Source organism: Heptranchias perlo, chromosome 40 (genome assembly GCF_035084215.1).
Source record: "Heptranchias perlo isolate sHepPer1 chromosome 40, sHepPer1.hap1, whole genome shotgun sequence".
Lineage (NCBI taxonomy): Eukaryota > Metazoa > Chordata > Chondrichthyes > Hexanchiformes > Hexanchidae > Heptranchias > Heptranchias perlo.
In genome coordinates, this window is record NC_090364.1 from 4,696,390 (window position 1) to 4,712,533 (window position 16,144).

Genomic DNA, 16,144 nt, shown 5'->3' on the forward strand with positions numbered 1-16,144 from the left:
CATGAAATTTTACAAACAATAAATTGCAGAGCAGTGCACAGGGAAGAGACTGTGGATCATTGACTGATCCCTAAAACTGAAAGCTCTCAGTCAGCCACTGTCAAATATTTATCTCAGTCATCTGTACATTCCCCACGTTATCTTCCTCCAGTATCCCCAGACTCATCTCCCCTGTTGGTGGTTTGTGGCCTCGAGCCATTTAGATTATATTCCCACAGCGGACTGGACAGTCCATATTCCCCAGTCTCAGTCCCTTGAATCTTCCCACATTAAATGTTATTTTCCACTCAGCTGCCCACCTTCCCCACCTATCCAGATCCCTTTGTATTTCCTTTGCCTCACCCCTGAATGGCCTAATACATTCCATGTAATTTACAAGAGCTGTTATAAGTCTGGTCTATCCGCCAGAGGTCAAAAGGCAGGATGTCTGAGTGAAGTTGAAAGGATTGTGGGGGATGGGGGTTTGGTGTTGGGTGTTGGGAGGGATTGCGGTGAGAGGCAAACACTGTGTATAGCGTTGGTTGTATATACAGTGACCCACAGTGGTGAACAGACTATCTGGTATTTCCTGGGTTTGGTAACCCCTTGTTTCAATGATTAATCTCTTGTACTTTTTGCCTGGACAGTCAAACACCAAGCTGAAAGCAGCAAGTGGTGAATTTTCTCGTTAGAACATAAGAAATAGGAGCAGGAGTAGGCCAATCGGCCCCTCGAGCCTGCTCCGCCATTCAATAAGATCATGGCTGATCTGATCCTATCCTCAAATCTAAATTCATGTCCAAGGGGAGTTACTGATATTTCCCTATATGTGGTCAGGGAAAGGATGGGGCTCCGTGGATATTTTGTGTTCCAGATCAGATCACATCAGAATACTGTCGGATCAACAAGAAACAGCAGGCTAAAAAAAAAACCATCTCAAAGGAGGAACCTCGTGAAGGAAAAATGAAGCAACAAAAAGTGGGGTCGATGGACTGATCTGATTGTGATCCTTGTGTGTGTGTGTGTGAGAATAACCTGAATATCACTGGTGCAATCTCAGATAAAGCTTTAAATAGACCAAGTAGTTGGTGGTTTATCCGATAATTTGCTTGCTCTATTCTCCAACTTTTCAGTAGACTTACAAGTGGCAGCTTTGGCAATTGGGATCTCGCGTCACTTGGTTCCAGGCCAAATAAGACAACACAATGATCGTATTCGCAAGGAGCGTGAGTGGAATGGGGCCAGAACTACTAAATGAAACAGCAGAATCCAGCAAGGGAAACCTAGAGGGACTCCTGGATTGGCAGCAGGAAATGAAAGTATTTGGGAGGCTGTAGGGTCCAGGTTGTAAGAGATGGGTGAAGTAAACAGAGAGGCTGGAAAATAGAAACTGAGATTGAAACAAATAGTAGGAGCTGGACCAAAGTTCCACACAGGAAGGAAAGATGGGCTGAAGAGAGAAAAGAACCAGGTAACCTTAGAAGGAACAACTGGAGATTTGTTCTTATTTTGCTTCAAGATTTTTGTAACTACTCAACTTTGAATACCTGCTTCAGGGAACACTTTCCTCCTGTCCTACAATGGAAGAGTCAGCAGCAATTTGTGGTGTTTTTTAATGCAGAAGGTTAACTACTGTAAGCACCAGCAACACCCACACCCCATGAACGAATAAAAAAAGGCACACTCTCCAGCTGGGACTCCAGCAAATGGGGAAGGTGTGGAGGAAGAGGTCTTACTCTAACTAGATTACACTTCAATCTTTTCTGCAGAAAACCAAACATTAAAAGCTGTTACAGGCCAAAATTAGACTTACAGCTACGGCCACCCAAGGCTGCTACAAAACAAGCCTTCTGGTGGAGAAGGGGTTAAAACAGCTATGTGTGCCAATCAGATTTATCAAGAGGACAACCTATTTCTTAGCAGAAATTTTTTTGTTTGACGCAAGGCCACCTGCATTGACGTTAGAATGTGCTCAGTTACGGAGAAGAATAAGGAACCAGTTCAACATGAAAAAGTTTTATTTCAGCTGCAAGAACACTCAACTACAATGTTTGAAGTTAATCTTAGACTTGGAATTCCATTCCCAGTTCAGAGAGATGACAACATAAAACTTCAATACAGTTGTAATATCTGCAACATGGACAACAGTCCAGTCACTCCTCCCCCAGGGTGAGCTTGTCAAACAGGTACACTCCCATGCCATTCTCAGGGGCTCCCAGTCTCTTCAGGTTGGTGATGTGATCTCCAAGCTTCTTGATCATCTTCACTTGTTCATCCAAGTAGTGAGTCTCCAGGATGTCACACAACTAGGAAGAAATATTTCCATTAAGGCAGCCATTTGACCAGATTGCTTTTCAGGATCTATTCACTGTCTCCTACTTCAATGCTAATTTAAGTTGCCATTACACAAGTCAACTCCAAACCTTCCCACCCAGCTTTGTTTTCAGATCTCTGTTCTATATCTGCCCCTCACCAAAACTGGTACTAATTGCAAGGTGTCCATTAAGCAGAACAAACATATGGATTAATCAGAATTTCATGAGTGAAAATCTTCCAATTGACTCAATCCAGTCCACCAGGCTTAGAAGTGAAAAGCCATTGGACAGAATTTGGTCTGATGTTTGAGGAATGGCACTGGCTTAGACAACCTGAAGTTATCAAAAAATATATTAATACCACAAGGCATTAAGAACTTACATGAGGGTCTGTCCTCTCAGTGGAGAGTTTGTGCAGATCCAACAGACTCTGGTTCACATTCTTCTCCATCTGCAGAGCTCTCTGCATCACCTCCAGACCATTGCTCCACTCATCCTGCTCGGGCTTCTGAAAGTTCAGAACATTTAAAATTCCATGAACATCTGATGCTCTCATGGCTAAATTCATCCAAGAAGTGGAGTTATGGAGATATAGTTTATACTCCAGATAACTGAACAAAAAGATGAGAAATCACACCAAGATTAGTTACATGGACTGTTTTTTGCTGTCAATCATGTGTCCTAAATTTGTCAGAGGAATCCAAATTAATTCCACTGCCCTGCCTGTAAGCATAGACATGCAATATTATTGGTACCTGGACCTCCTACAGCATGAAAAGAGTTACGTTTTATTCTCATTGATTAATACATTATTAATATCAAGTCAGACATTTCAATGTTTCCCAACTTCTCAAGGCAAAGGATGTATAACAAAGTTATATTAACACAACCACATAAGGACAATATCCTCTAACAACCCAACATTGCCACTTTCTCTACTTCATGTTGATCTACTCTGCCCCTTGAGGAACGGTCTTTGGTCCAGGGTCAAACTATTCCCTCATCACAACAACCTTCTTGGCTTTTGTACCTCTTATCTCTATTGGGTTTAGCAAATTGCCCTCAAGGAATTATATTTCCACCTGGTCGGTTCCTATAATGTCCTGCCATATCTAGTTTTCAACTGTGGTCCAGTCACTAATATTTCTCCACAGCTAACCTTGATGTCTTCCAGGACAATACAGCCACCACGTCGATTCTGGAATTTCATCAGTTTCTCAGCGTGCTCCCAGTTCTCATGCGACTGCTCCTGGAAAAACTTGGTAAAGTGACGCAGGGCAACATCATCCCGGTCAAAGTAATAGGACTGTGGAGAGAATATTGAAGAGAGCATCATGTCAGAACCTAGATCTCACCTACATACAATTGGTGCTCAAAGTTTCTACAGAAATCAGATACCATTTGTTTGCTCGTAAAATTCAATTTACTTCACAAGATGTTCAATCGCTTCCCCCCTCCCCAATAGGATAATGAATGGTCAGAGAAAAGTAGGAATTAAGGTCAGGGATTACATGTCATCTCAACTCAATCTTCACTTCTGAGCTAGTACCACATTTACTCCATTCGAATCTAAAGTTAGTGGAGAAACAAGAGACAATTACTTCATTCCCCCATAGTTTTACACTCTACAATCATTTAGTGTAATAGAGATCTAGGCACAGTGAAAGCTTCATCACTAGGATTCTCAAGGCAAGAAAACTAGTCAGGACCTGTCAACATTTCACTGACTACAGTCACCCCATTGAAACTGAAAGTGGATAAATGCTGACAAGCACTTGACCAGGTTTCTGCACTTCTGTTACAAACTCAGGCAGCAGCTGAGCCAGGAGTATATTAAACCCCTCAATAGAGTGCAGCTGCTGCAAGGAGCAGTTGATTAACTCAACAAGATCACCCTGTATTACACACTGGAAATACTCACTGGTCACAGCTTTGTCTTCCAAGGGAGGTGGAAAGAAATCAAGAGAAACATACTTTAAAGCCAGTTTATTGAACTGGAGAAATTCCAACTACTTAGAATGCAGTGGCAATTAATAAAAGACTCACCATGGAGAGATAAACATAGGAGGAATAGAGCTCCATATTGATCTGCTTGTTGACACCATCCTCACACTCCTTGTGGTAGTTCTGACACACTTGGGAAACCATCTTCACCAATTCAATAATATCACTTTCAACTATTGCTCAAAAAGTTCTAAAACTATCTTCTTTCCTCCCAAGCTCTTGTATTTATACTACTGGGACAGTCTGCAGTTTGGTAAGCAATGACATCACCAATGATGATTGACAATCCCCAATAGTCAATCAGGAATCATCTATTTAACCAATTAACAAAGGAGAGGCAGTGTGGGGCGGGATTGATACCCAGAGCCAATCAGAGGTTTGGAATACAGGCCAATTTGGATAATCAGTCTCCGTGATGCTTTTGGGGTCATTGACGTCCCTCAAATCTGAAAGTTTCTCTTTGTTTCAATCTCTCGGAATGACAACTTTGAATTATTTGATAATAATTTGCTATTTTCACTGAAGTGGCTTTTCATAATCTGGTCAAGTTTATTACTTGTTCGTAATTGTGACACTGAGACAATATTCAGAGGAATCAAGTAGTCTTGAGTGAATTTGCAAACCAACCATTGGACAGAGAAATGGAAATTCCATCCCATGGATGGTGTGAATCGTCCCCAGTTCTAATATAGAGAATGGGTGTGTCTGAGGATTGGCAGCATGGGGGCATCAACTGGGCAAAGCATTGTGGGATGTGTCATTTTTCGTTTTGATTCTCATGAAATGTTGTTTGGTAAAATTCAGGATATTCAGCGAGAATGAGAGGGAGTGAAGATTACTGAATGCAATGTCACCCACACAAACATCTCCATTTGTGTCAGCTGTGGCTCAGTGGCAGCACTCTCACCTCAGAGTCAGAAGGTTGTGGGTTCAAGTCCCAATCTATAGACTTGAGCACAAAATCCAGGCTGACACATCACCACAGCACCGAGTGAGTGCTGCACAGTCGGATGAGACATTAAACCATGGCCCCCGTCTGCTCACTTAGGTGGATATAAAAGATCCCATGGCACTAATTTGAGCAAGAGTAGGGGAGTACTTTGTAGCATCCTTGCTAATATTTATCCCTCAACCTACATAATTAAAACAGATTATCTTGTCATTATCACATTGCTGTTTGTGGGACCTTGTTGTGGGCAAATTGGCTCCTGTGTTTCCCTAATTACAACAGTGACTACATTTCAAAAGTACTTCATCGGCTGTAAATGCCTTGGGATGTCCTGAGGTCATTAAAACGCTATATAAATGCAGGTTCCTTCTTTCTATGTCCTCAAGCATGTTAGGTGAGTCCTTTTATGATCAGCTTTCAATGAGGCTAAAGAATATTTGAATCTGATTGAAATGATGAGACTCAGACATTGTCTAACAGTCTGGCTCATCACATTGGTGTTTCTCTGAGATCCAAAGTCTTGACATCTGGTTTCATTGCAAAATGGTTGAGGTTTTCAGTCCTGGATTAGGTGATGAGATGTGTTCCCTTGGAATAAACTGTTTCCTGCATCGCTCAATCCCTTCAAATGTAAACACAAAAATTCCTCTTCCAGAAGAACAAACATGTATTTTCTAGCCCATCACCAGGGGAAGCTGCCACCAGAGCTATTCTTCATTGTAATCAGACTGTTGGAAATGTATCAGCACAGAATGGGGTGAACATTGACCTTATTTTGCTTTGAGGTGTAAAAGGTTAACCCCCATTCGCCCAATTGTGACCTCAGTGTGGGAAATGTTTGCAGCTGACCACATCCAGGTTCAGCACAGAGTGAGCTGAAGACTTTTTGTCTGAAATATGAAGTCATCAAACCCATCAACAAATCCACACTGACTCGTACAAGTGTGGCTCAGCAACATATGAAATGTGGTGACATTGATCCCCACAAGAGCTTGATAGAAGCAAAGACATTAACATGGAATGACTGAAGACTGCAATTCCATCACACCCAGTGCAATTTTCAACTAAGTTCCTAAACTTCACTTGTAAACACTGGATAATTACAGCTGCAGCATCAACATTTGAATCCATTCATAGGGGTGAAGGAGATGAATGGAGAACCCATAGGATTTGGAAAGGATGATTACAATTTGATATGAAATGCACAATGGTACTAAAGTCAAATTGGTATATTTATTGAGGAGCTGGTTGTATTGTTTTTATGAATTGATATAACAGGGACGTAGCTGCATTTCAGGCAAAATATCTATTTGAATCCATTCATTGGGGTGAAAGAGACAAATGGAAAACTAACAGAATTGGGAAAGGATGATCACTATCTGGAATCCAGAACACAATAGGACTAAAGGCAAATTGATAAATTCATGGTGGAGCTGATTGTATGGGGTTGATGAATTAATGGAATAGTGGAAGATTTCCCCCCCCGCAAAAGAATGTCATAGTTAGCTTGACATTTTAAGATGTGAGTTTAATGAAATATATTTGTTTCTTCCAGAAAGATGTTTTGCTCAATTTCAGTTTCACAGAGATTATTCTCGCTCCACGACCTCACCCAATTTCTTGTTCATGGCGGATTTTAAATCGGCAGGTTGGGGGTCGGGGTGGGTATGGAGGAGATAAAGAGTTCCTCATTGGGGGAGGAGCCCAGGAAAGAAAGTGGGAAAAAAAGTCCCCAAACTCCCATTGCTGTTGATTTCCTTCTCACCCAATTGTAGTCCACTTTAGTACTGTGAGCTCACACTATGCACTTAGACAGTGCTGGTACTCTGGAGCCATCTTGTGCTGCTTTGCTCACAATCTTTCAGAAAGTCTGTAGCAGCAGTGATGAGTTTGGTTTAGTGAGCTCACCCTAAATAACTGAAGATCTATAGCACCTTACTTTTTAAAAAAAAACCCTGAACTGCTAGTCCCAGGATAGATACCATTCTTAGAGGTTGTTCATTGGATTGAAATGGTGCAACACGAATGCACTGGATAATTGGCCTTGTGTTTTAACAGAAGCAAACAGCTGAAATTGTTTTGAGGTAGAGAGTGTTAACATTTATGCACATGCGAGGGGATATTCACCAGTGGTGAAACAGTTACTTGTTTGAAGCGGCCTCTGTCCTAAGCTTTGGCATTCCCTCCATAAACCTCTTCCTCCCCCTCCTGCAGTATACTTCTTAAAACCTACCTTTTGCTCACCTGTCCTAATATCTCATTATGTGGTTCAGTGTCAAATAGCCCAATGTAATTCTTGTTACTGAAAAAAAAGCAACTGCTTCAGAGTTAAAAAGGAGATAAAACCCAGTCCACTGTTAAACATAGTTTATTTATGGTTTCCATCAAGAGCCCAGGTCTCACAGCTCTGTACAAAGTCACACAAGTCATCATGCACTAGACTATATAAACAGGAGTACTGCACACAATAAGCTTCATCCCTGCAGTCAGTTTAATCACTCTCCCCCAAGGTGAGCTTGTCAAACAGGTACACTCCCATGCCATTCTCAGGGGCTCCCAGTCTCTTCAGGTTGGTGATGTGATCTCCAAGCTTCTTGATCATCTTCACTTGTTCATCCAAGTAGTGGGTCTCCAGGAAGTCACACAACTGGAAGAAAAGATGGAGAATAGTTATGTCCAGCAACAGATATCAAGGAACTGCCCCTTGAGTTTGGATTTTAATCCTCTTCGACTGGAGGATAGTGAAGTGGTACACTTCAAATTGATGGAATTACTGCATTATTAGAGTAATCTTACTGTACAACAGGTGCATAGATCCTCAAGTCACTGGGACACACTTACTTCTCAATGTCCACAATAGGTCAACCTTTCTGTCCTGTATCCACTCAAAAATCCAAGATAGACATCCCTACACAAAACTATTGGGTATGAAGATCTTCTGAATGGACTCAGGACAATAACATTCCACCACCTCCAACTTACCCAAAGACCCACATTAACAACTTACATGAGGGTCTGTCCTCTCAGTGGACAGTTTGTGCAGATCCAGCAGACTCTGGTTCACATCCTTCTCCATCTGCAGAGCTCTCTGCATCACCTCCAGACCATTGCTGCACTCATCCTGCTCTGGCTTCTGAAAAGGAATCAGGTCTCAGCCAGATCACTTACAATGGATGAAACAAAATACATGTGAAGGTATTGAAGGAAAATAGGAGTTCAAAAGCAATCAGATGTCCATGTTACCAAGGACCAATGTCACAAGAATATAATTTTACTATATTAAGCCACTGAAGTAAAATTGGAACTAATTGTTTCAAATGCTTTCTATAGCAGTCAGTCCAAGGTGAACCACAGAAAATCACTCATTTATTAAATCAAACCTTAATGTCCTCCAAGATGATTCGGCCCCCACGCTGATTCTGGAATTTCAGCAGTTTCTCAGCGTGCTCCCATTCCTCATGTGACTGCTCCTTGAAGAACTCAGCAAAGTGACGCAGGGCAACATCATCCCGGTCAAAGTAATAGGACTGTGGAAAGAATTTTAAACAGAGTCATGTCAGACTAGATCTCACCTACGTACAATTATCCATTCTTCCCCCTGACCCCACAGTGAGGGCTCAATGTTCTGATAGAAATTAACTACCATTTGTTAACTGGTAAAACTCAATTTACTTCACAAGTTGTTTGAAATGAAATGTTCATTCAGGGAAAAGTAGAAATTATGGTCTGGGATTACATTTCATCTCAAACTCTACATCTGGGCAAGTTGTACTTTATTAAAATCTCCATTCTAATCTAAAATTGGTGGATGAACAAGAAACAATTCATCCATTCTAGTAGTTTTACACTGGAGTCTACCTTTGGTGTAATAGTGAGTCCTTCACTCTGCTGAGATCTCTAGGATTCTCAAGGCAAGAAAACTAGTAAGGACCCATCAACATCTCACGGTCTACAATTACCCCATTCAAACTGAAAGTTGTCAAATGTTGACAAGAACTCGGCCAGGTTTCTGCTCTTCTCTCACAAACTCAGGCAGCAGCTGAGCCAGGTTCATATATTAAACCCCTCAATAGAGTGCAGCTGCTGTAAGGAGCAGTCCATTAGCTCAAGATCACTCTATATTACACACTGGAAGTGCTCACTGCTCAAAAAATGTTTTCCCCCCATGGAGGGCAGGGGAAGGAAGTCAAGAGAAATAAAATGTAAAGCCAGTTTATTGAACTGGAGAAATTCAAACTACTTAGAATGCAGTGACAATTCATAAAAGACTCACCATGGAGAGATAAACATAGGAGGAATAGAGCTCCGTATTGATCTGCTTGTTGACACCATCCTCACACTCCTTGTGATAGTTCTGACACACTTGGGAAGCCATCTTCACTATTTTTTTAATATATGAATACCTTTACACTATTACCCAGAAAACTAAAGAACGATCCACTTTCTGCACAAGCTCTTGTATTTATATTACTGGGACAGCCTGCATTTTGACAACAAATGACATCACCAATGATGATTGACAATCCCCGATAGCCACTCAGGAATCGTCCATGAATCCAGGCACCAATTAACAAAGGACGGGTTGTGGGGGAGGGGTTGATACCCAGAGCCAATCAGAGGTTTGGAATACAGTCCAGTTTGGATAATCAGTCTCGGTGATGTCACTGCTTTTGGGGTCTTTGACCTCCTTCAAATCTGAAAGTGTCTCTTTGTTTAAATCTCTCGGAATCATAGCTTTGAATTATTTGATAATTTAATATTTTCACTGAAGTGGCTTTTCATAATCTGGTCAAGTTTATTACTTGTCAGTAACTGTGAGGCTGAGACAATATTCAAAGCAATCAAGTCGTCTTGAGTGAATTTGCAAACCAACCATTGGACAGAGAAATGGAAATTCCATCCCATGGATGGTGTGAATCGTCCCCAGTTCTAATATAGAGAATGGGTGTGTCTGAGGATTGGCAGCATGGGGGCATCAACTGGGCAAAGCATTGTGGGATGTGTTATTTTTGGTTTTGATTCTCATGAAATGTTGTTTGGTAAAATTCAGGATATTCAGCGAGAATGAGAGGGAGTGAAGATTACTGAATGCAATGTCACCCACACAAACATCCCCATTTGTGTCAGCTGCGGCTCAGTGGCAGCACTCTCACCTCAGAGTCAGAAGGTTGTGGGTTCAAGTCCCACTCCATAGACAAAGTCTAGGCTGATTGTGGGAGTGCTGCACTGTTGGAGATGCCTTCTTTTGGATGAGACATTAAACCGAGGTCTGGTCTGCCTTCTCAGGTGAACGTAAAAGATCCCTTGGCACTATTTCAAGGAAGAGCAAGGGAGTTCTCCCCAGTGTCCTGGACGATGTTTATCCCTCAAACATCACCAACGCAGATTATTTGGTCTTTATTTCATTGCTGTTTGTGGGATCTTGCTGTGGGAAAATTCACTTCTACATTACAACAGTGACTACATTTCAAAAGTACTTCATTGGCTGCACTTCATTGTATTCAGACTGTAAGAAACATATCAGCACGGAGTGGGGTGAACATTGATATATTTTGTTTTTTGAGGTGTTTACAGTGAACCACCATTAGCCCAGTTGTGACCTCAGTGTGGGGAATGTTTGCAGTTGATCCTCATCCAGATTCACCACACCGAGTGAGCTAAAGATTCTTTGTTCAAAATATGAAGCTGTCAAAGCCATTAGCAAATCCACACCAACTCGTACACTCGTGGCTCAGCAATATATGAAATGTGGTGACATTGATCCCCCAAAAGTGCTTCTGAGAGAAGCAAAGACATTAACGTGGAATGACTGAAGACTGCAATGCCATCACACCCAGTGCAATTCACAACTAAGTCCGTAAACTTCACTTGTAAACACTGGATAATTACAGCTGCAGCATCAACATTTGATCCATTCATCAGAATAAAGGAGACAAATGGAGAAGCAAAAAGATTTGGAAAGGATGATTGCTATTTGGTATGAAACACACAATAGGACCAAATACAAATTATACATTTATGGAAGAGCTGATTGTGTTGAAAACAGGGATATTGGGGGGTGGGGGACAAGAATTGGGCAGAGTATCTGTTTAACTTGGTTTAAAGTATTTGCTTTGTGCATTTAATGAAATATATTTTCATCTTCCAGAAGGACATTTTGCTGGAGTACAGTTCCACACATTACTCTGGAGTACCTTACCTAATTGTTTATTCATGTGGGATGCTAAACAGTGAGTGTTCACAGGTTATTCAATCTGTGAAAAGAGCAGTAGGGTTTTTTTTTTAAGCAAAAAGCCCAATTCTCTCCACATATGGTTGTAAGAGGCCAGAAGACAAATGTGCTAATTCTGGTTGATTCTATCCCCTCACATTGTAGTCACCTTAGTACAGTGCATTCAGGAAGTTCACATTGTTGGTTTATACACCAGTTATGTGCTGGTTTGACCATAAAGTCTATAGCAACAATGATGAGTTTGGTTTAGTGAGCTACCTCATGTATCCCACAGTAATAATTGAATGAGATCTGTAGCAGCTTTGTTTTAAAAAAGTGCCTGGACTGCTGTTTCCAGGGCAGATACCCTCCTTAAATGATTTCAGTCCAATGAACAATCCTATTTAATAGTAACTCACTTGCCTGGTGTTTTAACAAAATGTTACAGCAGCTGATATTTTGTTGCATTGAGGGGGTTAAAATGAGTTGCCATTTATGCAATGAGAATATTCATCAGCAGTGGTAACAGTAACTTGTATTACAGCATTGCTCTTCACTGCTGGTTTCAACATAATATTTGAAATGCACAAATACAATTTGCATTCAAGGTACACAGAATTGAAATCTTTAACATGTGGCCCTGAACAGCAAAGTCAATAAATTAGAACTACCCCACAAGGAAAAAAAAAATGTACACAGGACTAAATCCCATAACTGAAGCTGTTCCACAGCCCAGTGTAATTCTTGTTAGATGTCAACCAAATTCTGTTTAAGAACCACTCAATTAAGATTTGAGGCAACAAAATCCCATTCAATATTATACAGTTTATTTCCAGTTACTATTACATTTCACATCAAGAGCCCAGGTCTCAGCTCTTTACACAAAGTTACAAGTCATTACTGCTACAGGATGGGGCCTCACACATGATATTATATAAACACAAGCACAACCAATTAAGCTTCATCCCTGCAGTCAGTTTAATCACTCTCCCCCAAGGTGAGCTTGTCAAACAGGTACACTCCCATGCCATTCTCAGGGGCTCCCAGTCTCTTCAGGTTGGTGATGTGATCTCCAAGCTTCTTGATCATCTTCACTTGTTCATCCAAGTAGTGGGTCTCCAGGAAGTCACACAACTGGAAAAGGGAGACATTTTCATTAATGCAGCTATTGGATCAGTTTATTGAACAAATTGCTTTTCAGGCAGTCTGGATCTAGTCACTCTCCAACTTCAGGAGATCTGTCCTAATAAAAAAGTGACTATTCCACAAGAATCAACTCCTGCATCAAACCGTCCCACCATCGCTTCTTTTCAAATGTCTGCCCCTCACAAAAGACTGGTACTAACATCACCGTGTCCATCAAGATGAACAGATGGACTCTTGAGAATGTCATTGGTGAAAGTCTGCAATAGACTCTACTCAGTACACAAGGCTTCGAAGTGAAAAGCTATTCAGAACTCAGTCTGATGTTGAAGAATGGCACTGGCTGAGACAACCTGAAGTAATCAACAAATAAACGTTAATACCACAAGGTATTAAGGACTTACATGAGGGTCTGTCCTCTCAGTGGAGAGCTTGTGCAGATCCAGCAGACTCTGGTTCACATTCTTCTCCATCTGCAGAGCTCTCTGCATCGCCTCCAGACCATTGCTCCACTCATCCTGCTCTGGCTTCTGAAAGTTCAGAACACTTAAAATTCCATGAACACCTGATGCTCTCATTGCTAACTTCATCCAAGAATGGGAGACAGTGAGATAACTGAACTAAGTACTTGTTGCCATGTGAATAGAGACCACATGCCTCATGCTCTGTCTGATCTATTGACCAAACCAAGTTTTAGATTACAAAAAATCACCAAAACATGTTAGAGAAATCACACCAAGATTAGTCACATTTGCAGCACAAGTCAGGCCATTCATCCAATCATGTGTCCTAGATCTTGGACAGAGGAATAGAAATAGAAAATAGGAGCAGAAGTAAGCCATTCAAGCCTGCTCCACCATTCAGTATGATCCCCTCTCCCATATTCCTGCTCTCTCCCCATACCCCTTGATTCCGTGTGTCTAGAAATCTATCTAGCTCCTTGGTATATATATTTAGTGACTTGGCCTCCACAGCATTCTGCGTTAGAGAAATCCACAGGTTCACCACCCCCAGTGAAGAAATTTCTCATCAGTCCTAAATGTTGTACCCTGTATCCAAAGACTGTGACTCCTCTAATTTCACTGCCCTGCCTGTAAGCATAGATGCACAAGTATTATTGGTACTTGTACCTCATACAGCAGGTAAGGAGTTGTGTTTTATTACCTCATTGAACACAGTATTATCAAGTCAGGCATTTCAGTGTTTCCCTACTCTATTTTGTAATAGATGCAAAGGATTTATGTCAATACCATTAATAATTAAAACCTCCACACAAGGACAACATCCTCTATAAACCCAACACTGCCTCTCCCAGTTCATGTTTATCCACTCCCCCTTGAGGAATGGTCTTTGGTCCAACTATTCCCTCATCACAGCAATCTTCTTGGCTTTTGTACCTCTTATCCCTACTGGTTTCAGCAAAGTGTGTCCATACTCAAGGAATTATATTTCCACCCTGGTCTGTTCCAACATTTTGCCATTTGTATTTTAACTGTGGCCCAGTCACTAATATTTCTCCACAGCTAACCTTGATGTCCTCCAGGACAATACGTCCCCCACGCTGATTCTGGAATTTCAGCAGTTTCTCAGCATGCTCCCGTTCCTCATGTGACTGCTCCTTGAAGAACTCAGCAAAGTGACGCAGGGCAACATCATCCCGGTCAAAGTAATAGGACTGTGGGGAGAATATTAAAAACATCATGTCAGACACAGACCTCACCGACATACAATTATCCATTATTTCACCCACCCCCACCCCATCAGCAAGTACTTAAAGTTTCTTTAGAAACTAGAAATCATGTTAACAAGTAAAATTCAAGTTATTTCACAAGATTTCCAACAGCTTCCCCCTCCCCAATAGGGAGGTGAAAGATTCAATCACTCAGACAAAAGTAACAATTAAAGTCTGGGGTTGCATTTCATGTCAAACTCAACTTCTGAGCAAGTTGTAGCTCCATTTACTCTCCATTCCAATCTAAAATTGGTGGAGGAACAAGACAATTCCTTCATTCTAGTAGTTTTACACTGGAGTCTACATTTAGTGTGATAGAGATCTAGGCACAGTGAAATAGTCATCACTAGGATTCTCAAAGAAAGAAAAACAGTGAGGACCGGTCAACATTTCATTGGCTACAGTCACCCCATTGAAACTGAAAGTTGTCAAATGTTGACAAGCACTTGACCAGGTTTCTGCTCTTCTCTTAAAAACTCAGGCAGCAGCTGAGCCAGAAGTATTTTAAGCCCCTCAATAGAGTGCAGCTGCTCTAAGGAGCAGTCCAATAACTCAACAAGATCACCTTATATTACACACTGCCAAAAGATTGTTTCCCCCTCCCCCCACCCAGGGCAAGGTGGTGGGGGTGGGGGGGGAGGGGGGGACAGAGCAATGGCAGAAGGAATGAAATATAGTTTAAAGCCAGTACTGAACTGCAGAAATTCTTACTACTTAGAATGCAGTGACAATTAATACAAGACTCACCATAGAAAGATAAACATAGGAGGAATATAGCTCCATATTGATCTGCTTGTTCACACCATCCTCACACTCTTTGTGATAGTTCTGACACACTTGGGAAACCATCTTCACTATGTCTCTATCAAAATTTTTCACTATTACCCAAAAAAGCTCCACAACTAACTTCTTCCCTCACAAGCTCTTTTATTTATACCACTGGGACAGCCTGCATTTAAACAGGGTATGACATCATCAATGATGATTGACAATCCCTAATAGCCAATCAGGAATCTTCCATGAATCCAGGCACCAATTAACAAAGGAGTGGGGGTGTGGGGGAGGGATTGATAACCAGAGCCAATCAGAGGTTTGGAACACAGGCCAGTTTGGGTGATGAGTCTCAGTGATGTCACTGCTTTCGGGCTCTTTGACCTCCCTCCAATCTGAAAGTTTCTCTTTGTTTCAATCTCTTGGAATCATAACTTTGAATTATTTGATAATAATTTGATATTTTCACTGAAGTGGCTTTTCATAATCTGGTCAAGTTTATTACTTGTTAGTGATTGTGATGTTGAGACAATATTCAAAGCAATCAAGTTGTCTTGAGTGAATTTGCAAACCAACCATTGGACAGAGAAATGGAAATTCCATCCCATGGATGGTGTGAATCGTCCCCAGTTCTAATATAGAGAATGGGTGTGTCTGAGGATTGGCAGCATGGGGGCATCAACTGGGCAAAGCATTGTGGGATGCGTCATTTTTAGTTTTGATTCTCATGAAATGTTGTTTGGTAAAATTCAGGATATTCAGCGAGAATGAGAGGGAGTGAAGATTACTGAATGCAATGTCACCCACACAAACATCTCCATTTGTGTCAGCTGTGGCTCAGTGGCAGCACTCTCACCTCAGAGTCAGAAGGTTGTGGGTTCAAATCATCATCTAGAGACTTGAGCACATAATCTAGGCTGACTAAGGGAGTGCTGTACTGTCGGAGGTGCCGTCTTTTGGATGTGATATTAAATCGAGGCCTCATCTGCTCTCTCAGGTGGACGTAAAAGATCCCACAGCACTATTTCGAGGAAGAGCAG

General features: G+C 41.4%; 3 protein-coding genes across 3 annotated transcripts; all 3 read right to left on the bottom strand.

Moving 5' to 3' along the window:
- Positions 1–1,979: 1,979 nt before the first annotated feature.
- On the bottom strand, positions 1,980–4,480 carry LOC137305575 (ferritin heavy chain, oocyte isoform-like). Its single transcript, XM_067974433.1, has 4 exons — positions 4,341–4,480; positions 3,454–3,600; positions 2,677–2,802; positions 1,980–2,285 (listed from the first exon to the last, which is right to left on the bottom strand). The coding sequence occupies exons 1-4, from the start codon at positions 4,440–4,442 to the stop codon at positions 2,133–2,135; spliced, it is 528 nt and encodes a 175-aa protein (XP_067830534.1). The 5' UTR covers positions 4,443–4,480; the 3' UTR covers positions 1,980–2,132.
- A 3,119-nt stretch (positions 4,481–7,599) lies between these two features.
- Positions 7,600–9,680, bottom strand: LOC137305566 (ferritin heavy chain B-like). The gene is made up of 4 exons (XM_067974423.1): positions 9,521–9,680; positions 8,628–8,774; positions 8,255–8,380; positions 7,600–7,894 (listed from the first exon to the last, which is right to left on the bottom strand). The coding sequence occupies exons 1-4, from the start codon at positions 9,620–9,622 to the stop codon at positions 7,739–7,741; spliced, it is 531 nt and encodes a 176-aa protein (XP_067830524.1). The 5' UTR covers positions 9,623–9,680; the 3' UTR covers positions 7,600–7,738.
- Positions 9,681–12,263: 2,583 nt separating this feature from the next.
- Positions 12,264–15,242, bottom strand: LOC137305564 (ferritin heavy chain, oocyte isoform-like). The gene is made up of 4 exons (XM_067974421.1): positions 15,081–15,242; positions 14,130–14,276; positions 13,006–13,131; positions 12,264–12,592 (listed from the first exon to the last, which is right to left on the bottom strand). The coding sequence occupies exons 1-4, from the start codon at positions 15,180–15,182 to the stop codon at positions 12,437–12,439; spliced, it is 531 nt and encodes a 176-aa protein (XP_067830522.1). The 5' UTR covers positions 15,183–15,242; the 3' UTR covers positions 12,264–12,436.
- Positions 15,243–16,144: the final 902 nt, after the last annotated feature.

Bases quoted from the DNA above. Each gene is read 5' to 3' on its own strand.
- LOC137305575 (XM_067974433.1), bottom strand. From the start codon at position 4,442: ATGGTTTCCCAAGTGTGTCAGAACTACCACAAGGAGTGTGAGGATGGT. The intron at 3,601-4,340 runs GTGAGTCTTTTA...TTCTCTCCACAG, and splicing joins CCTATGTTTATCTCTCCATG to TCCTATTACTTTGACCGGGA. The intron at 2,803-3,453 runs GTTAGCTGTGGA...CTGAACTTTCAG, and splicing joins TTGTCCTGGAAGACATCAAG to AAGCCCGAGCAGGATGAGTG.
- LOC137305566 (XM_067974423.1), bottom strand. From the start codon at position 9,622: ATGGCTTCCCAAGTGTGTCAGAACTATCACAAGGAGTGTGAGGATGGT. The intron at 8,775-9,520 runs GTGAGTCTTTTA...TTCTTTCCACAG, and splicing joins CCTATGTTTATCTCTCCATG to TCCTATTACTTTGACCGGGA. The intron at 8,381-8,627 runs GTTTGATTTAAT...ATTCCTTTTCAG, and splicing joins TCATCTTGGAGGACATTAAG to AAGCCAGAGCAGGATGAGTG.
- LOC137305564 (XM_067974421.1), bottom strand. From the start codon at position 15,182: ATGGTTTCCCAAGTGTGTCAGAACTATCACAAAGAGTGTGAGGATGGT. The intron at 13,132-14,129 runs GTTAGCTGTGGA...CTGAACTTTCAG, and splicing joins TTGTCCTGGAGGACATCAAG to AAGCCAGAGCAGGATGAGTG. The intron at 12,593-13,005 runs GTAAGTCCTTAA...TCCCTTTTCCAG, and splicing joins CTGAGAGGACAGACCCTCAT to TTGTGTGACTTCCTGGAGAC.